A 21,180-nucleotide genomic window follows, 5' to 3' on the forward strand; every position below is an offset into this window, starting at 1 on the left:
CCTCCTGAGTCAAAAGAACAGGGCAGGAGATAAAGAAGCTAGGGGAAGCTATGAACAAGGGGATAGCAAAGACAGAAGGTTTACAGAAAAAAAGAGATTTTATAGAAGAAGGTGATTTTTAATATGAAAAGGAATCGTTCATGGCAGTGCCAAATTTTCTGCCAGGTGGCTGTCTCAGGCACAAACTTACAGGCAAAATGCAATACCATGCGCCGCAGCCAGTGCACGACTCAACACGCATTTTGGGCGCTCATCCATAACCCCGATGCAAAACGGGGATTAGCATGTCCAAAACGCACGACCAATTGAGCGCATAGCTAATAGCGCTCATCACATGTAAAGAACATATAGATGTTCTTTACATTCCGTTCTGAGGAAACGTGCATTATCCACAGCGGGCCCTTCACTTTGGAACTCGCTCCCTCCAGACCTTCGTCTGGAACCATGCCACACTACATTTAAAGGGAAACTTAAGACTTGGCTGTTTAAACAAGCTTTCCCCTAGAGCCAAGAACACGAAGAAAAGTAACCTACTTCGATTAATTTGTACAATGTTAAAACTTGTTTACTTAATTTTCAATGTTCAATGTAAAAACTCCTGTTTTATTCTTATTCTGTTCTATGTAAACCGCTAAATGTAGCGACAGTTATTGTTCCTTGTGAACCGGGGTGATATGTATATTATACAGGAACCTCCGGTATATAAATCATTTAAATAAATAAATAAATAAATGAGGCTATTAGCTAATCCCCGCACTGCAAAAAATTTCCCACACGGCCAATATCTCCCCCATCCTCCGGAACCTACACTGGCTGCCAGTAAACTTCAGAATCCTACACAAATCCCTCACCATAATACACAAAACGGTCCACAATCATCTACAGCTTGACCTTGAAATCCCTTTCAGACTCCACACCTCAACCAGACCAATTAGAGAAGCATACAAAGGAACTCTGCAAGCCCCCCCAACCAAAGCCGCACGGCTCACTATCACGAAAGACCGGGCATTCTCGATAGCAGGCCCTACTATCCGGAACAACATCCCCACAGATCTTAGATTGGAGCCATGCCATCTAACATTCAGAAAAAATCTTAAGACTTGGCTTTTCCGCCAAGCCTTCCCGCAACCTTCTGAAGCGCACTAACGGCCCTTAGCCACAATTCACGAACTCCGGAATTAGAAACCCCTAAGCAGCCAAAATATACAAAATTCTAACCTGTATTGTTATTATGTTCTCAGCTATTTGTCTCCTTCTACTCTTTTTTTCCAGCTACCTATGCTTCCAAGTTTATCCTCCTTGTTGATTGTAACTTTGCTCCTTCTGTTAAATGATTATTTATTATTTATTGTTAAAGTTCCTCCCTGTTCTATGTAAACCGATTTGATATGGTTATTACCATGAAGGTCAGTATAGAAAAATGTTAAATAAATAAATAAATAAATAAATAAATAAATAAATATACCCTTGCAACACGGCAAATTTTACGCCAGCCCGGGGCTGGTGTACAGGTCTGCTGCACTTAAAGGTTCATTGTAAAAAAACAAAATTCCTGCTTTCTGTGATCCCTCCTACTAGTATTGTCACGATGCTAATTAGGAGGGACCACAGAAAGTGAAATCAGATTAAAAAAAAAACATTTGCAAAAAAAATTTCTGGGTGCCCAATATATACCCACAATATACACGGTCCAGGTTGTGTATATTGTGGGTGTGTATTGTGCCGGCAGCGGGAGAAAATGTTTCCTAACCTGCACTGACAGCCACCTTTCTGGGGCGCTAAAGATGCACAATTTCCCCTAGCGCCTCCTTTCTATCACAGTTGCTCATTCTAATATTAAACTGGGCACCTGGGAGAGGCGTTAGGACAGTGTTTTACGTGCACCAATTTTGCATTGGCCTGTTAGATTGTGATCCCTCTGGGGACAGGGAAGTACAGACAGACAGTACCTGCATGTAATCCGCTTTAAAGTGGTTGAAAGGTGGAAGAGAAACCAAATCAGTCAAGAATCAAGAGCCTTTCTGGAACTTGCTTCCTTTTCCCCATTGCAGCTGGAGAGAGGCCGCTGCTGCCCCCAACCAGGTATCTTGGTTGGGTTTTTTTATTACCACTGGTTCATGGCATATGAATAATGTAATAATGTAGCAAAGTATGTTTTGTGGAAGCTTTATGCTAGAATTCTTGCACTGCCTCGAATAAGGCAGCAGGTCAGGCAAAGTTGTGCACACATATTTGCCCTTATTGCATCAGTTTGGTATCCCAGCCCTGCTCACCAGGATACATGAACACCTCAAGATGCTACTAGGGGCCAAGATATTAAAGTGTGCTAACATGGGATGTAACACACATAAGTATATTATTTAACTTGCCCACTAATGGCCAATGTTAATGACATGCAAATGAAGAAAACAGTAAAGTACATGTGTACATGTGTACATTACCCTTGGACATGATCACAAAAATGTACTTCACCTCCCCAAGGTATATATATATATATTTTTTTTTAATTATTATTTATTTATTTATTTATTTTTGCATAAATGGCCTACCTAGCAGTTTGCATGCTTACTTTTTACTGTGTTAAAATGTAATGAGCTGTTTGGCACGGTTTTTGCATTAAAACTCTTGAAAGTTAATTCATGCACATTAAAACACTGTTAACATGTGTTAACTAGAATGCACAGGATGTTGGTTGACGAGCATTAACGATTGCAAAGTGTTTAGTGCACTTTAGTACAATGGTCCCCAATATTTACATTTCACAGTTTCTGCAATTAAGAAGAAATTAGTAAGTACAGGGGAAATATATTTTAATTTTGTTGCTAACCTACTTTACTTATTATCTGAAAGGATCTTATTGTGGGGGGTCCTGAGATGGAGTTAAACACAACTTCTAGTCACTTTAAATGTGTTTCCTTTCCTCTCTTCTCTTGCTGTTTCCTATGGTGCCTTGCAAGTCCTAAATGTCTGTATTTTAAATGCAGCTGTTGACCAGCTTGTCAAATCTTTTGAAGTTAATCCCAAAATATTTATCGTAAATGTTTGAATTTAGCTCTATCTATTGTGCAGCACTGCCTGTGCTTGAATGCAAACCGAAACCTGTTGTTAACAAGCGTTGAGCTCTGCTAATTGGAAAAGCAGATAATAAATAAACAAATGAGGAAAATGAAAGTGGGTGGCCAAGGAACTTGCAAACCTCTATTAGCAAGAAAGCGATTGATTGTTTGAACTGAGCACTGCTTTGCAACCCGTGGTAAATTACTTTTCTTTGAAATGGTGGTTGACTTTCCCATATATAGGGAAGGTAAAGCAGTTATGGACCGTGCTAGAAGCTGGAAGATGGCTAGCAGGAGATCTGCGGATTTATGGCTGAATTCTTGGCGTCTGGCTCATCCTCCAATAAAATGCAGACTGCACGGGAAGCGAAAGCATGCAGGCGCGCAAACCCTTCCCAGTTTAGGGACAGCAACTCCAGTGCATTAAGGAGAGGCAGACGTTTAATGGAAAGAAGAAAGCCGGCGGCGCGTGCTCCCCGAGCGCGAGGCGTTCCCCAGGGCCCCGGGGGAGGCTGCCGAGCTGGAACATACCAGCGCCCGGGCTCGGAGGGGGGACCGAGGAGCCCACGCGCACACACGAACCCGCGCAAAGGCAAAGCTAACCCCGAAGAGCCCAGCAAGGCGAGCTCCCGGGGCGGAAGCGATCGGTTTAATCCCGAGGGTGAGAGTGAGAGGCGCCGGGGTGAGGATCCGCGCACTGTAACCATTCCCTCTCCCCCCGGCGCCGGTGGTTGCTTCCGTTGCCGAGGTGACGGCGGTACATACACCTGGAGCCAAGAGCAGCTGTGGCTGTGAGTGCGAGCGCCGCGGCCGGGCCCGGGATTGGGGCTCTTCCCCCCCTCTCCTCCTCAACCCCAACCCGGGGCCGGGACTCCCCCTCCCTTCCTCAACCCCAACCCGGGGCCGGGACTCCCCCTCCCTTCCTCTCCTCCTCCCCAACCCGGGGCCGGGACTCCCCCTCCCTTCCTCTCCTCCTCCCCAACCCGGGGCCGGGACTCCCCCCTTCCTCTCCTCCTCAACCCCAACCCGGGGCCGGGACTCCCCTTGCCTCTCCTCCTCAACCCCAACCCGGGGCCGGGACTCCCCTTGCCTCTCCTCCTCAACCCCAACCCGGGGCCGGGACTCCCCTTGCCTCTCCTCCTCAACCCCAACCCGGGGCCGGGACTCCCCCTCCCTTCCCTCAACCCCCAACCCGGGGCCGGGGACTCCCCCTCCCTTCCTCTCCTCCTCCCCAACCCGGGGCCGGGACTCCCCCTCCCTTCCTCTCCTCCTCCCCAACCCGGGGCCGGGACTCCCCCTGCCTCTCCTCCTCAACCCCAACCCGGGGCCGGGACTCCCCTTGCCTCTCCTCCTCAACCCCAACCCGGGGCCGGGACTCCCCTTGCCTCTCCTCCTCAACCCCAACCCGGGGCCGGGACTCCCCTTGCCTCTCCTCCTCTCCAACCCGGGGCCGGGACTCCCCTTCCCTCTCCTCCTCTCCAACCCGGGGCCGGGACTCCCCCTCCCTCTCCTCCTCTCCAACCCGGGGCCGGGACTTCTCCTCACTTCCTTCTCCACATCCCCAACCCAGGGCCGGGACATCCCCTCTTTCTCCTCCCCCTCAATCCCAACTTGGGATTCCTCCTCTCTCTCCCTCCCTTCCTCCTCCACATTCACAACCCCATCCTGGGGCCTGGACTACCCCTCCCTCTCCTCCTCACCCCCAACCCGGGGCCGGGACTCCCCCTCCCTTCCTCCTCCACATCCCCAACCCGGGGCCGGGACTCCCCCTCCCTCTCCTCCTCAATCTCAACCCGGGGCCGGGACTCCCCCTCGTTCTCCTTCTCCTGAACCCCAACCCAGGGCCAGGACATCCCCCCTCCCCTCCTCCTCAATCCCAACTTGGGATTCCTCCTCTCTCTCTCCCTTCCTCCTCCACATTCACAACCCCATCCTGGGGCCTGGACTCCCCTCCCCTCCTTCTCAACACCAGCCTCGAACTCTTCCCCCAGACTCCCTCCTCCCATCCTCCTCAACCCCAACCTTGGACTCTTTCCCCCTCCCTCTTCAACCCAGGGCATGGACTCTCCTCCCCTTCCTGCTCTACATCCCAACCCAACAAGGGGCCAGGATTCTTCCTTCTCCCTCCCCTCCGCCTCAATACCAACCTTAAACTCTTCCCACTCCTTCCTCAACTGAGGGATGGACTCTTCCTCCCTTCCTCCCTCCTCCACATCCCCAACCCCAATGCAGGGCAGGACTCCCTCTTTCTCCTCCACATCCCCAACTCCAACCCGGGGCTGGGACTTCTCTCCCTTCCCTTGTCTTCCTTTCCAAACTGAGCCTGTGTCTCTTCCCCCTCCACTACATCCCCATTCCATGCTTGGTATTCCCACTTTATTTATTTATATTCTGCATCCCCACCCTGGCCCTTAGACTTCTGTACCCCATTTTCTGTCCTCCTGACTTCCTCATCCCCCATCCTGGGCTTGGGACTCCTGCAGTCCTACCCCAGGCCTACCATCCTGGCCCCAGGATAACTCTTTCCCCTGTCCTGGGCCTGGGATGCTGCCTTTCCAACCCCAGATCCAAGACCCAGGCCAATACCCATCCTGGGTCTGGGCCAAGAATGTTGGGAAGGGGTGACTTCCACCCCCTCCAAGCCTGCCCAGGACTTCCTCTGTGCTTCCCATTCCTGGGCCTGGTACTCACCCCCCTCCCCACTCCCATTCCAGGATTATCCTACCTCCAGCCCACCCTCAGGACTTCCCTCCCTGGATCTGGGACTCTCATACCAGCTCTTGTGATTCCCCTAATCCTGAGCCTCAGGACTCCTCAGATTCCTGCTCCCAAATTCTCATACTTCTTCAGGACTTCCCATCCCAGCTCTGGGACTCATTTGATCCTGGGTCCAACACATACCAGCTCTGGAATTCTCCCACCCTGGCCCTTGGATGAACTCTGAACCTGGCCATCCTAAACTTGGGTTCTAATTCTGACCTTGGCTCTGATCGCAGTCCCAGCATCTGTCCTCTGTCTGCTGAAGTCTTGCTTTCTGGCCCTTGGTCAGCAGCATCCCCTTGGTCTTGGCACTTCCTGTAACTTTCCTATGAGAGGGGAAATAGACGGGTGCAGAGAGCCTGATCTGTAAGAACAGCTGTAGCCCGCTTTTCCTCACACTGAATGAACAGTCATCTCCTCCTGAAACCGCATACAGCTTTGGAGCCCTGAGAATACATTACTTCTGTTTCCTGCACAGGTTTATTACAGTTCAACAATAAATGTATACTGTCATTAGTAATTTCTCTTTGTGAGATTTGTCTCACTACTTAGCACCTATGAAACTCTATAGCTAGGATTCTCAGCTGATTCCAGAGATGGAATGGGGCCAGTTCCAGGTCTAACTCCTCCTCGAGCCATCTGGTATCCCTAACTGTAATTAGAAAGATAAATTTTAGTGCTGTGCTATATAAAACTTGATCTTTTTGATTCATTTCCTGCACACTGAAGATACATTATTTTCTCTCTTAGGTAGACTAGTGAAGGTTTGGCACAATGGAGCATTGTGAATATGAGGATGTTTCAGAAGAGGAAGAGATCCACACTCCCCTCAGGCAGTACAAGCACAGCAGAGCAGAGTACCTCCAGAAAAAGGCGAAAGACCTCACTAAAGGTTCATTTTGATGCAAAGCCTCCACCTACAGTTCTCGTTCTCAGCCATGATAACATGATTTATTTATTTATTTAACATTTTTCTATACCTTCGTTTGGTGGGAACCGTCACAACGGTTTACATTAAGACACATAAAATGAGGCTAATGTATCTTAAGTTACATAGGTGCCATTTTAGGGTCGGTAACATAGTTTGTAAATGATATAAATTGGTAAGTGTAATGAGTCATTGATATTGGGAAAGGTGTGATAGAGATTGACAACCCCACATGCGTTCTCTTAGGCAGCTCCCACTGCTTGCTGCTGTTGGAGACAGTATGCTGGGCTGAAGGGACCTTAGGTCTGAACCAGCTTGCCAGTTCTTATGTTCATGAATGGATGGGGTCTCTAAAGGGGGTTTACTTTGCATCCGACAGCATACAGAGCAATAAGAGAATGTGGGTGACTGATAGCTGGACCGCCGCCTGTAATGTGATACTAGAGCTCGTAGTATGGGAATGGATTGTTTCTTAGACTCCAGTCAGATGAATTCAGAATAAGTGGATTATACACCTCTACCAGCAGATGGAGACAGAGCAAACTGACGTCACAGTATATATACCCCTGCAGTGACATCAGCCTGCCAGTATTCTCCGTCTCCAGCAGATGGTGGACGTGCATCTCCCTACTGGGTATTACTTCATTTTGAGAAAGGAGAATTAAGGAAATAAATTCGCCCCACTCTCCTGCAGTGTTACCAAATGGTCCCTCCCCAGTTGAGAATTCCTGCGGTGACTTCTGTGGTCCCTCAGATGAGTGACTTGGTCCGGTAGCTGGTTTTCAGCCAGTGTGGACTTAGCTTCTTAAGCAGCTGAAAGGCAGTGGGTGTAGGAAGCAGAGTGTGGCTCTGACAACACATGCCGTCTCCCCCCGCAGCTGGAGACCATCTCTGTACTCAGCCAGGTAAAGCTGAGCTCCGGTAAGTTTAAAAAAAAATGTAATATACAGAGACTTACAAGGAGGCTTTTGTTGCATAGGGCTTCCTCCTTCCCCCAGTCTTCATGCTCAGCGAGCCATTCCGCTGTTCCTCCGTGGGAGGCTGAGGGATGTGAGCAGCCTACTTAGGTTAGGCCCTGCTCTGAGGCTACAATAGTTCGCTGGATTAAGGAGGTAGTTGCGGATGTATATGTGGAAGCTGGGAAACCATTACCTAAGGGCTCAGGCAGTGTCATGGGCAGAAGTTCGATTGTTTTCTCCCATCGATATATGCCGAACTGCGACTTGGTCCTCGTTGCACACTTTTTCCAGATATTAACTTCTGAATGTGCAAGCTCAGGAGGACCCAGCCTTTGCACGTGCGGTTTTGACTGGACCACAGGCAGGCTCCCGCCCTATTCGGGAGTTGCTTGGGTACATCCCACTTGTTCTGGATTCATTCTGACTGGATGCTAAGAAATGAGAAATTACTACTTAGCTGATAATTTCCTTTTCTTTAGGACAGTCAGATGAATCCAGCTTCCCTCCCTTGGCTGCCAAATGATTGTATAATGATCCTCCTGTGTGCCTACGTGTTACAGGGATTACTAGTAAGTGTTACTCCAGCCCCTAGACTTGTGTTATTACATTCTTGTCTGAGCTCAGTGTTTTTTTGCTTGTTGGCTGAGTATTGCAATGGTTATCTGTTTTTAATTAAGTTTTTTGCGAGTCTGTCCACAGTTGCTTCTGAGGAGAATACTGGCAGGCTGATGTCGCTGCAGGAATATACATGCTGTCCGTCTCCATTTGCTGGTAGAGGTACATAACCCACTGGTTCTGGATCACCCGACTGTACTAAAGAAAAGAAAACTATCAGGTAAGTAGTAATTTCTCAGTTTTGTAACTGTTTGCTGAATTGAACATTTACAATTTTCCTTGGTTTATATCCTTGGTATTCATGGAAAGGGTGGTGGATGCACGGATCACCATCCTGAACTGGGTGATGGAGGTTAGAATACTAGTGGACATGTAAGAAGGCAGGTGTTAAAAAGTGAAGAGATAGCAGAAGCACAACCTAGCAGCACCACTTAGTGTTTAGGATGCCTACTCAAATGATTCAACAATGAATACTGAGGTTGCCAAAATGAATAGCAAAGTGGGTGATATGCAAAGTGAAAATACAGGCCGCCAGGCAACCAGGTCTGCCTGACAGACTGCAATGATAGACTTAACTAGTAGCTGGGTCTGTCTGGCAAACTACAGTGCAATAATAATCCTAATTTAGCTAGGCTGTCTGGGATTCAATGCAGGGAGCCTAGGAAGCCAGATGTTTGGGCAATGATTACACTCTAGGGGGCTATTTAGATTATTACAAAGCCATAGGATTAGACATGGGAAGGGAGGGGTGCTGGGTGGGGGATCTTGGATGGTCATCTGAACAAGATAGTAGAGTACAAAGGAGGAAAGTGACAAAAGCTGTCTTGGATAAGGAGTGATATCTTGCAAGAGGCCATGCTGTATGGCTGACATCTGGGCTATATCCTTCCAGTGCAGACAGGAGTAACTGGACAGACTGGATAAGAACATGCCTATACTGGGTCAGACCAAGGGTCCATCAAGCCCAGCATCCTGTTTCCAACAGTGGGCAATCCAGGTCATAAGAACCTGGCAAGTACCCAAAAACTAAGTCTATTCCATGTAACCATTGCTAATGGCAGTGGCTATTCTCTAAGTCAACTTAATTATTTATTTATTTATTTAACGTCTCTTCTATACCGATAGCTGTTCACACATCGTATCGGTTTACATCAAACAAATAACTTTTGGGCAGGGCCCTTACAAGTAACAGTTGAAGATAATTAGTAAATGACAAAGTAACTAAAATTGGGGTATAATATGCAATTACAGTAACAGTAACTATTTTTGAGGCTGGGTAGCAGAAACAACTGAGTAAATATAAATATAAATAAATAAACAGAACTATCATAAGATAACTACAATGTACAGTATATTTACAGCATTCTTAATCAATAGCAGATAATGGACTTCTCCTCCAAGAACTTATCCAATCCTTTTTTTAAACCCAGCTATACTAACTGCACTAACCACATCTTCAGGCAACAAATTCCAGAGTTTAATTGTGCATTGAGTGAAAAAGAACTTTCTCCAATTAGTTTTAAATGTGCCCCATGGTAACTTCATGGAGTGCCCCCAAGTCTTTCTATTATTCGAAAGAGTAAATAACCGATTCACATCTACCCGTTCTAGACCTCTCATGATCTTAAAGACCTCTATCATATCCCCCCTCAGCCGTCTCTTCTCCAGGCTGAAAAGTCCTAACCTCTTTAGTCTTTCCTCATAGGGGAGCTGTTCCCTATCATCTAATATTATTATGTATATGTCATATTTTCAAGCACTATTTCTTTATAAAATAAGTTTTGCAAATGTTTTTCATTAGTACATAGGCTTTCAGAAGACAGTGAAGTAGGATCGGTGAAAGCTGAAGAAGAAGACAGTTTTGACTCTGATTTTAGCTGGTGAGTAACTAGCAATTTCCAGGTTTGCAGCTACTAGACAAGTGAATATTTATGTTCCTGTTCATACCCCAGATCAGTCCAGATAAGTGGGTTTTGCATCCCTACCAGCAGATGGAGGCAGAGAATTACAAACCTTGAGGCACTGCTACACAACCAAGAACGCCACCCGTAGTCCCTCAGTATTTCTCTGTCTCCAGCATATGGTAGAGGTGCAAACCTGGTAGTCTGAGAGAAATTGAAAAAAAATAAGTAAAAAGAAAGAAGTGATCAGAAGAGGTGCTCCTGAGGTGTTGGGCACCTTCGTGGGTTATCCCTCAGGTAGAGCCGGGCGAGTGGAGGGTTGGTAGTCCCTGTCTGATCTCTGCCTGCAGTATCCAGAGGGATTGATAGCCACGGGGTCTGGCTCCCTCTCTCCTTCCGTGTTCTCCTCCCCCAATGTCTTTTGTCCAAATTCAAGGAAGTATACCTCTTTAGTGAGGGTTTTCTCTTGAAAGGGAGCTGTGCAGCACGGCCAGTTTAATTCAGCCGCAATGTGTTCGGACTGTGCCTCGTGAGGGAACTTCCTCTGAGGCAGTCAGCAGGAGGAGGAGAGTTTCCAGGTTGGCACAGCCTGATGCAGAGGTCCCTGGGGGGATCAGAGATGTGGCTAATTTTTCTATCTACCCCTTGAGATCCTGCCAAGTACTTGTGGCCTGGATTGGCCACTGTTGGAAACAGGATGCTGGGCTTGATGGACCCTTGGTCTGACCCAGTATGGAAAGTCTTATGTTCTAACAATGTCATGTGGAGCTGGGGGCTCTGCTGGCTAGGAGAGATGAGTCCGTCCGGTGCCACTGGATGGCATCGCCAACATGCCATGTCTAATTCAGCCCTGCTTTTTGATGGAAAAGGCATGGTGGTAACCTGCACAGAGTTGAAGTTACTACTGTAAGCAACTTGCTGGGCAGACTGGATGGACCATTTGGTCTTTATCTGCTGTCATTTACTATGTTACTGTTGGCTCCAGTTTTGCACCATTGAAAATGCTGTCTCCAGGCCCAGATTGCCCACAAGGCGGTGTAGGCAGCTGTCCAGGAGAGCTAGGCTGAAAGTAGAACTGCCTCCTTCACCCCAGTGCCACTCAGCCTGAGCAGCAGCGCCCCCATCAGACCCGGCAGTATTCACAGTACTGTACATCCCTGCGCTTAGGAGAAATGAGGAGATGCCCCTTTCATCATGGGGCATCCTAAGAGGGACCCTCTTCCTCTTTCTTGGTCTTGCATCCTTGAAGGGGAACCTTCCCAATCACCACATCTTTGTAAGGGGAACTGCTCTTCCCTAGGAGCACCAAAGAGGCCAGCGCAGCCCTGGCTGTACCCTTTGTGGGATTAAAGTGCACAGCGTAAGTAGTAAAGTCCACAAACTCACAATTAATCTCTGTGTCTATGCAGGCCGCTGAAAATTATCCTCTGTGCCAACTAATTATTTTGGAATTTTTTTAAAGCAGCTCCTCCTCAGTTCCCTTGCATTTCTGGAAGTAGCCATGTAAGCTAGAAACTGATAATGTAGCTCACATTTTTGATCCAGTGTGGCCATATCTGCTGTGATTTCACAAATTGCCTCTCTGACTCTTTTAATTGTAGAATGTATATTTTTGAAATCCCGCTCAAAGCACTTTTTAGGTTTGGCTTGCTTGTATTGTTTGGAGGGGATATTAAACCATGATTTCTTCTGTCTGACATCAAAATATCCTTGGTTATGTAAAGATGGTACATCCTAGTGACTCCTATCTATCTGACTCCTTTTTCTTAGAAAATCCAACCAATTCTCAGCATTCCCTTTAGTATCCCTCAGGTATAACAACGATGTTATTGTCTTTTCTACCTCAAGGGACAAGCAGGAACAGAGTAAAACTCACAGTCCGACTCAGAAAATCAGTCACAGTGCTAGAGTTCGCACATTAAATCTTCGCAGGAATCTTAACCAGCTGGACGGTATTTTTAAGGAGAAGGTGCTAATTAATGAACAAGTCAGGTGAGTACGCTACACTGCACCAGCACGAGTTTCCAGAACTGAAATGAACCATACTTAACCATGAAAGACTGTGTCCATAGTATTGTCATCATATGGGAACAAAATGATCCCGCCATGTACTTCAGTATGTGGTGAATCAAAGGCATCGGGGCACGGTGACCCCTTAATTGCTGATACAGTACTGTACAAATTAACAACAAGCTCTTTGTTCCATTGCCTCTTGTAGGGCAAAACAAAATGTGTTTTGAGCGTATAATTGAGGTTAGGTTAAACCAGGATTAAGATAAAATGTACTGCTTCATTGCTCGAGCACTTGGTGCAGCAGCATGTGTTGAGTTTTGTCCTGACAAATAAAAAGTTAGAAATAATGCGGTCAGCTCTTGCACGTGGAGTGCTTTATTTGTTAAATCAGTAACAGCTTGGAGTGACAGAATGTGGTGCTCGGTACAGGGAATTCAGAGCTGAGACACAAGAAATAATCTATGTTTTTTGTAGTATCTATTAAAAAAACTGACAAATGTAGCATCCTGTCGGTGCTTAGAAGATTCCTTAGCTGCTAGGTGGCCTTTTTGCTTCTGTATCTTCCTTATATTAATGCTTTTAGAGCTTCCTTCTTACTTTTCTTCTCATATATTTTCTTCTTCTGTTTCACCCTATTTATGGATTGGAAGGTCTAGCTCTTACACTGTAAAAATCCCCTTCCCTTAGGTCACCCGTCTCTTGTTCTAGTGTCACTGTGATTCCTCCATGTAGTTGTGCTAAGAGTGAGATTTATAGCGATGGGCATGAATAAGGTCAGGGAACTTTCTATAGCTTCAGACACTGGAATCTTCTAAGGAACGGGAAGGAAAATCCTAAAGGAAAGTAGTTTTTGTTTTATTTTTTGACTGCCAGCCAAATCATCTAGAAATAAATGTTTCTGATAGCAGTGCCTTAAGGGATCATAGGGCTGTCATGCAATCTCTTTTGTTGCAGGGAAGAGCTGAGAGCATGCCGGCTCCGGATTGAAAAGTTAGAACAGGAGTGCGACAGCGTGGTGGAGGAGATACGGGCAGAAAAGGAAGCCGGTAACATGTAGGTAGACCAGATCTCCGTGAGTTTGCCCAAAGGCAACACGATGACTGCCTAAGATGTTCTATTGTGCTGGACTGATTCTGCAGAATAACTTAGTAAATGGCAGGATGTTCTAGCAGCTTAATAAACACTGCTCTTGCAAAGGTGAGAAAAGGTGTGGTTTATTGCAGCGATGGTGCAAAGTGACGCGTGGCTACTTCTGCTGGTGAACCGTCAGCCTGGAGCTCCAGGTCTGCATCCCGTGATTGACTGCTTTGGGCAAAGAACTTGGAGCAAGTTTGAATCCTCGCTCTGCCACCGATTCTGTCTTGTTGAGCCAAGCCCATTTAACTCCTTGCATCGCTGCCCAGCAAACCATAAATGGAAAGAAAGGATGTTCAGACGTCATCATAGTCACGATAGCATTGAGCCTTTTCCCCTTTAGAGGCTGCCTTGCAACCAAGCGCCATAAATGCTCTGCCAGCTCATCTACCCCAGACCTGGCAGAACAGGGTTTGCTGATGAGCTGTAATTTCAACGATTGTTGGGATCTTATTGGGAGGAAAGGCCAAACTACATTATTATCTGGTATTGGTGGAATTGTAAAGGGCCAGAGATCAGGAGAAGGGTCACAGATGTGGTTGGGGCGGGTGCTATTATAATATAATGAGGAGCAGGGCACGGCATTTTCATCTCTAAGCTGCTCCAGTCTGACTGATGCAATCGATCTTTGGGGAGTGCTGTAGCCCCAGAGCGTACCGCAGAGCAGCATCAACATAAGCTCTGGAAAATGTGGATGACAGATCTCTCCTCTGCAGAGGTAAGATCCTGCCTCAATTTCTTACAGAGAGGGAGGGAAACAGCAGACTCAACCACTTTCATTCAGTGAGCTAATTTAGCATCAAATCAGAATTCAAAAGGTCAACCCCCAACAGCTGCTTTTCATTTTGTACCATTCTGAATATTTTGTGATGTACTGATGAGCTACGTGTTGCTCCAGGTGCCTTAGTCTTCTGTTCAGCTTCAGTGCAGACATACGGCATGTGGCTGAATCAATAGTAGTCACAGAGCAACAATGCAGTGGGGACGTTTGGAATAGGAATAAAATAAACTCTTAAGACCAAGAGCCAAGTTTTCATACTCTCTTACCAAACAGAAAATTGCCTTTCTAAAATATTAGTATTAAAGTGAATATTGATATCGACCTCACGCTGTACATTAATGGTAAGACAGAGCTACGAGTCCTGGGAGCCTCTCTCACTCTGAACTCATTCCATCCCAGTAACTTGTGCTTTCCTTTGCACTGGTCCCCTGCCTCTTCCCCATTTGGTTACATTTTCTGTTTAATGCCAGGTAAGCAACTATGACCAGTGCAAACTTTAAAAGTGAACACAATCTAAAAATGGTCTCTTACCATGGGACTCCCTGAGTTCTCTTCTGGTAAGGACCTGTAGTAGATGTAAAAATTATTATGTAGCAAAATTTGTATGCTGGGATGAGAAAAGGTATCATGGAGCTTAATTCTGTGCATGAGCAATACTGTAACTCGTGAGCGAGGTTTCTGAACACTTACATTTTCCTTTGAAGCCTGAATTTATGAGATGATTTCTTGCAATCAAACTTGTATAGTTTTTCTATTTAGTTTTGATATTACAAACGTGTAACTTTTATCATGTGGTACAAAGACCAGATTAATATGGTAGTGAAAGGGCTTCTAGAACCTCTGCTGATCCTTTGTGCTCTGTGATATCTTTTATCGACTCAGCCTTAGAATTATCCAGAGAGAATGCTGAATTAGAGCTTCCAGAACCGCACAGACACCTTCCTCAAATGATGATCAGTGTAAAATGATATTCTCTTTGAGATAGAACCAATAAAAACAAATTCCTTCCTGATGTCCATGTCTAATAACATACAAAATGGTAACCTGTTCAGGTATATATTACATGCATACCCTCTGATAATACGTACAATAATAACACCTAAATCAGAGGTCATTTAAACATTGAAACATTGCATTATTATTTTTTATTCCATAATAAACATTTATCAAAAGATTTTTAAACATATGCGATAAATATTGCAAATGGACCATTACATATAAATCACCACATTACATTTGAAAATACCTTATTTTCTAATATTCCTAATATCTTTACCCAAAAACCCCCCACTCATACATACTTATTTCTTTTCTCATGCACACATTCCCCACATCCCCCCCTTTTTTTTCTTTTAAAAAATATATGTGTACAAAAAATAAGCTGTATTGTCTTGATAAATACAGTATTGAATTTATAATATATGGATTCACTTCCTCAGTCTTGATAAATACAGTATTGAATTTATAATATATGTATGAGTGGGATTTTTTTTGGGTAAAGATATTAGGAATATTAGAAAATAAGGTATTTTCAAATGTAATGTGGTGATTTACACGTGATGGTCCATTTGAAATATTTATCGCATATGTATAAAAATGTTTTGATAAATGTTTATTATGGAATAAAAAATAATGCAATGTTTAAATGACCTCTGATTTAGTTGTTGTTGCTCATGTCTAATAACATGAAATGTAGCTCTGCTGGTCTCAATACAATCTATATTTTTTTGTTTTACTTGATCATAAATGAAAAATTACCGGGCTTGCTAGGCCCAGTAAGTGAATGTGTACAAAGGGAATTTAAACTAGTGAACTGAGCAGATGTGTGCTAGGAGTCGCAGCTCTGTCTCATGCATGCAGACAGTATCTGGGTGGCTCACAGTTTAAGGATCAGCCCTGTATTTATTTTTTTTTTAAAGTTGGCAGCCAAAACACACAACCATTAAACATGTCTTTTTTGGTGCTGATTATGACTTCATGTCTGATGCTCTGTCAGAGTTGAATGCTTTAGAAAGGTTCTTGTACATAGCCCAATGCAAAGCTGGAATAAAGCAGGAACAGGGGAGATTTTGTACAGGTTAACTAGGAAGGGTGCATGGTTTTCAATGTGTTACAGCACTAATGTCTTTTTTTGTTTAAAGTTAGTACCCAACCACTTTCCATTTTAGCACTAACCAGCAGAGACTACCTTTTTAAAATCCAAAAGGATGCTTGAAGGATGGTAATTGAAATATTTCATTGTCACAAAAATCAGCAAACTCTGTTGCACGAGTCTCTGCCCTATGGCAGTAACAATGTTTTTTTTTTTTATCTCTTACAAGGCTGTACCTTTCTTTGTTTTCAATGTCTTTCTCTTTTTTATCTGTTTGTAACCCTGCCAGTCCGGCTGTCTCCCGCCTGCAGGGAGCTCATAGACGCCTGTGCACCGAGTTGCAGAGTGAGCAGGGCATAGAGTCCACCATCACTTTGATGCTTGAAGAAAACGAGTAAGTGAGGGAAGGGGAAAGGCAGCAGTGACTGGGGAGCAGCACTGAAGCCTCCTTATTGATAGAGGGAGGAAACCATCAAAGATGTAGATTTGGTGTATCTAATGCAGTCTAGCTGGAAGCAGGCTCAAAGTCAGCCAGACTAGTGGAAAACGTTTAAACTGGCTGGGGATGATTTATTGTGACAGGCAAGAATGGAGACCCCCCATCCTGTCTACTCTGACGTCTCCCTTAGTGATGAGCAGCTCCCCCTCCCAGCCAGGGGCTCATCCCAATACAGACCCTTGGGACGCTCCACTAACCACCTTTCTCCATTCAGAAAACTATTTAGTCCTACCCTCTGTGTCCTGTCTTTTATCCAATTACCAGTCCACAGTAGGACACTGCCTCTGATCCCGTGACCTCCCAATTCCCGAGGAGTCTCTCATGAGTGTCTTTGTCAAACGCCTTCTGAAATTCGTTGATACCGCTGTATCAACCAGCTCACCTTTATCCACATGTTTATTAACCCCTTCAAAAAAATGTAGTAAAACCCATGTTAACTCTTCTCATGAAACCATTTCTATCTATGTGGTCAGTCATTTTGTTTTAAGAATAGGTTCAACCATTTTTCCCGGCACCAACATCAGGCTCACTGGTCACCCTTGAAGCTCTTTTGAAAAGTTGCAGTCACATTGGCCACCCTCCAGTCTTCTGGTACCACAATAGGTTACAGATTACCAGAAACAATTCTTCAGTTTCATTTTTAGTTCTTCTTGGCCTGGTGATTGGTCTGAGTTATTGCTTTCTCCAGTTTCACATTGATTCCATCACCATCGGAAATGCTTGTGGTGTAGGTGTGACCCCCCAAAACCTTCTCCCTAAAGACAGAAGCAAAGAATGAATGTAGTTTTCCTGCTGTTTGTCTCCCGGACCCCTCAGTCATCTAACGGACTCCATCACTGTACTTGACAAAGCTTTCATTTGTTTTTACCGCTATGGTAAGCTTCTTTGTTTGCTTAATTCCTTTTTTAGCATTTAACTTGCCAGTGCTTATGCTCCTCCCTATTTTCCTCATTTGGGTCTCCTTTCCATTTTTGGAATGATGCCCTTAATTGCCTCTTTCCCCTCACTGTTAAAGCACGCTGGCAGGTGTTTGCTTTTCCTTCCAACTGTTAATGCACAGAATAATTTTGTCTGAGCTACAAGGATGGTAATTTCCCACGCTTCCTGCCAGATTTTAACCTTATAGATTGCTCCCTTCAGTTTCTTTCTAACGCATTTCTTCATTTGATCATAGACTCCCTTTTTATAGTTAAATGCCACTGCAGTCATTTTCCTTTGCCCTGCAGTGATTGTGTCAGATTTTATTATATTATAATCACCATTGCCAAGCAGATCCACCACCTTTCATCTCTTGCCCCACTAGAGCACTAGAACTGATACGGTTCCCCCTCTCACCGGTTCCCTGTTGACTTGCTGCATGAAGCAGTCATTGAGGGCATCCAGGAACTTTACCTCCCTTGCATGTCCTGATGTGACATGTACCCAATCAATACCCGCTTTATTATTGTGTTTCCCATTTTACTAGCCAATCTAATCTCTCAGTATTTTGCAGTCTGTTTCCTCATCCTGGCCAGGCAGGCAGTAACACATCCCCTCTGCTTCCTTGGAATCTCTATCCATAAGGATTCCAGAGTGCAGTTTGTCTCCTGCTTGACTTTATGCCATCCTTAACCTAGAGGGGCAGCCCTACACATGTGCCTTGCTATCAGTGTCCTATTCATTATCCTCCTTCCACCAGGACTCCGAGATGCCTATTATGTCTATATCTTCCTTTAGCACCAAACAATCTAACTCTCCAGAAAGTTTCTACCTTGTATTATGCACCTTACTTGAGTCCATGCTTCAGATGTTTGTGCCGTTTTCATGGGGTTATAAAAACATAAGATGTGCCGTGCCAGGTCAGATCAAAAGTCCATTGAGCCAGCATCTTTTCTCTGATAATGGCCATTCCAGGTCACTTAGAGGTACTTAAAAGATCCTGAAGGAGAGATTAACAGGAGGATCCCAATTTATTTTGCTTCATAATCCTGGAACAAAAAGGGGTGGGGAATCTAAGGATTTTCATTCTAATATTTCTTGCCTCAAGTTTAGGCTAAGAAGAATCATATAAAAACATAAAAAGTTGCCATACTGGATCAGACTGAGGGTCCATCAAGCCCAGCATCCTGTTTCCCACAGTGGCCAATCCAGGTTATAAATACCTGGAAAGTACCCAAACATTAAATAGATCCCATACTACTTGTGCCAGTAATAACAATAGTAATAGTTGGCTATTTCCTGTCAATTTGTTTGATAGCAGTTTTTGGACTTCGCCTCCAAGAACTTATCCAAACCTTTTTTAAATCCAGCTACACTAACTACCCTAACTACATCCTCTGGCAATGAATGCCAGAGGTTAATTGTGCATTGAGTAAAAAATAATTTAATCTAATTTGTTTTAAATGTGCTACTTGCTAACTTCATGTCCTTCTAGTCCTTCTGTTATCTGAAAGAGTAAATAATCGATTCACATTTACCAGTTCTAGTCCTCTCATGTCAGCAACAATGAAATCTTTGCTTCCTTTGGATAGGTATATCTTGTGGCAGATTGAGACCGAGCAAGGGAAGTTTGTAGGTCTGCATGAACAGGTACTGGAGGAGGAAGAGGAGCAGAACAAGCAACGCAGAGAGCTGGCAGAGCAGCGGGCTCAGAAGGAGGAAATCTCAATCCTGCAAGCGCAGCGCAGGCACAAGAGAGAGATGCAGTAAGGCCAGGCTGAGCTATCAATCTGTGGTCTTAAATCAGTATTTTATGTATACTTCTCCCATCTTCCTATTCATATTTTTATTAATCAGGTTTTTGAATGAATGCCAGAACTTGCACCTCCAGGTTGTAGATCCAAATGTAACCTTGGCAGTTACATTCCGCTTTCCTTCATAAAACTATGAACCCAACGCAGTTTCCAGACTGTCGAAGAGCGATGTCATTGTTGCATGACTAGTTTTTTTTTTTTTTTTTGCAGAGTTTGGGGTTCCCTGGTGAAGTTTCATTTACTGTTTCCAGAATGTAAATATGAAGGTGCAACCAGCTGGAGATGGAGGAGGATATCTCTTGCCTTCTCTTCCTTAATTTCTTTCTCCCTTCAGCACTTTTTAAAAGATGCATAAGCGGAGTAATCACTAGTTCAGAAAGTAAAGGAATTAGGGGGACCCTTTTTATTTTTGCTTCCCGTTATCCGAGGGGAGATGGATTGAATTGTAAGTATGTTCTGAGGGTGGGGGGAGCATGCATAGGAGCCCAGTTGAGTGCCCTCCTGCCCTGGGCCCCACACCCTGGAAAGAACTTTCCGTGCCTCCTCAGTGCAGTGGGAGTGGGAAGGCCCAAGTGACTGAAAAACTAGGAGGCACTGGAAGTGAAAAGCCTAGAGAGCAAAGAGGAGAATTTTGTTGAATGGACGGGCGGCTGGACAGGCAAGTGTAATATAGAATGGATTTAACAAGGTGGATAGATGGATGGACAGATGGATTTATTTTAAAAAGAAGAAGATGACTAGAGGGACCCGGAAAACTTCATCCGTGTAGGGAAAATGCAAGGGATGGGAATGGGGTTGGCACATATTGTACATCACAAGGGCAATTTACAAAGCTGTTTACATGGATAAAAAGCATTCATGGTTAATCATCTCTCTGAAAATGACCCTCCATGACTCTCTGTACTTTTAGTCATTGATAAAAATTGCCCCAGGTCCCTTTGGTCAACTTTTGTGCTGGTTTTATATTGTTTAATAAGTAAATTACTTGCTAAAAGTATTATGCTTCCAGTTAAAGGGAAGCAACAGAACTGGTTTGGTACCCGCTAAGCTTTATTGGGCAGCACTGCTCAGCCTGGTATATCAGCCGTCACCTTTTCTCTTTACGCTAGGAAAGATTTGGAAGATGTGAAGGAACGAGAACTGAGGCATCGAAAAACAATGGAAGATGCCCAGAAGAGCCATGAAATAGCTGTCCAGTTTCTGAAGGAAAGCATCAGCAGGTCATTAGAATGCAGTTTAGAGTTTGGTTATCCTGTGAGCCGGATCATTCAGCCCTGTCTGTGCCCATGTCACAGTCTCAAGATCCTATGGCAGCTTTCAAAATGAAATCACCATTGGTACCTTTTACTTTCCCAACCTAACTCCTTCCTCTTGTAGCCATGGCAAAGGGGGGGGGGGGGTGTGTGTGTGCAATATTCAAACAGTGTTGTACTCTTGTAAACGTGTGTGTAGCTGCATACGACTTTGGAATGCCGCCCTCCTTCTGAAAGAATAATAACGGATCAGGATGCGCAGGATGGTTAATCCAGGAACGCACCCTGTTGCTAGGGAGAAGACTTTATTGCCTTGTGTCCGTTTGTCTCTCTCTGCTCTCCCTGTCTCAAGCATGCCTTAACCCATCTGATGCCAGTAAGGCTTGCCCTAGATCCAGCAAGTGTGCTTTTCTTTGCCTCCACAATTTACCCAAGTCCCACCGATTTTACTTTCCAA

The 21,180-nt window shown here is 44.9% G+C and overlaps 1 protein-coding gene across 5 annotated transcripts in view; it reads left to right on the forward strand.

The window, feature by feature from the left end:
- The first annotated feature begins 3,579 nt into the window (after nucleotides 1-3,579).
- CFAP74 (cilia and flagella associated protein 74) overlaps nucleotides 3,580-21,180 on the forward strand; it is a 76,081-nt gene continuing 58,480 nt past the window's right edge. Inside the window, exons 1-8 of one of the 5 annotated variants that reach the window (XM_029578207.1) lie at nucleotides 3,580-3,847; nucleotides 6,567-6,708; nucleotides 10,120-10,198; nucleotides 12,068-12,211; nucleotides 13,187-13,285; nucleotides 16,529-16,633; nucleotides 19,249-19,422; nucleotides 20,580-20,690. In XM_029578207.1, coding sequence (XP_029434067.1) covers nucleotides 6,591-6,708; nucleotides 10,120-10,198; nucleotides 12,068-12,211; nucleotides 13,187-13,285; nucleotides 16,529-16,633; nucleotides 19,249-19,422; nucleotides 20,580-20,690 — 830 coding nt within the window. In that variant the 5' untranslated portion in view covers nucleotides 3,580-3,847; nucleotides 6,567-6,590. Of the gene's footprint in view, nucleotides 3,848-5,807; nucleotides 6,319-6,566; nucleotides 6,709-10,119; nucleotides 10,199-12,067; nucleotides 12,212-13,186; nucleotides 14,085-16,528; nucleotides 16,634-19,248; nucleotides 19,423-20,579; nucleotides 20,691-21,180 lie in introns of those variants that run through there. The other 4 variants (XM_029578203.1, XM_029578204.1, XM_029578205.1 and 1 more) reach the window with 4 other exon arrangements.

This window comes from Rhinatrema bivittatum, chromosome 15, assembly GCF_901001135.1.
Source record: "Rhinatrema bivittatum chromosome 15, aRhiBiv1.1, whole genome shotgun sequence".
Taxonomy (NCBI): domain Eukaryota; kingdom Metazoa; phylum Chordata; class Amphibia; order Gymnophiona; family Rhinatrematidae; genus Rhinatrema; species Rhinatrema bivittatum.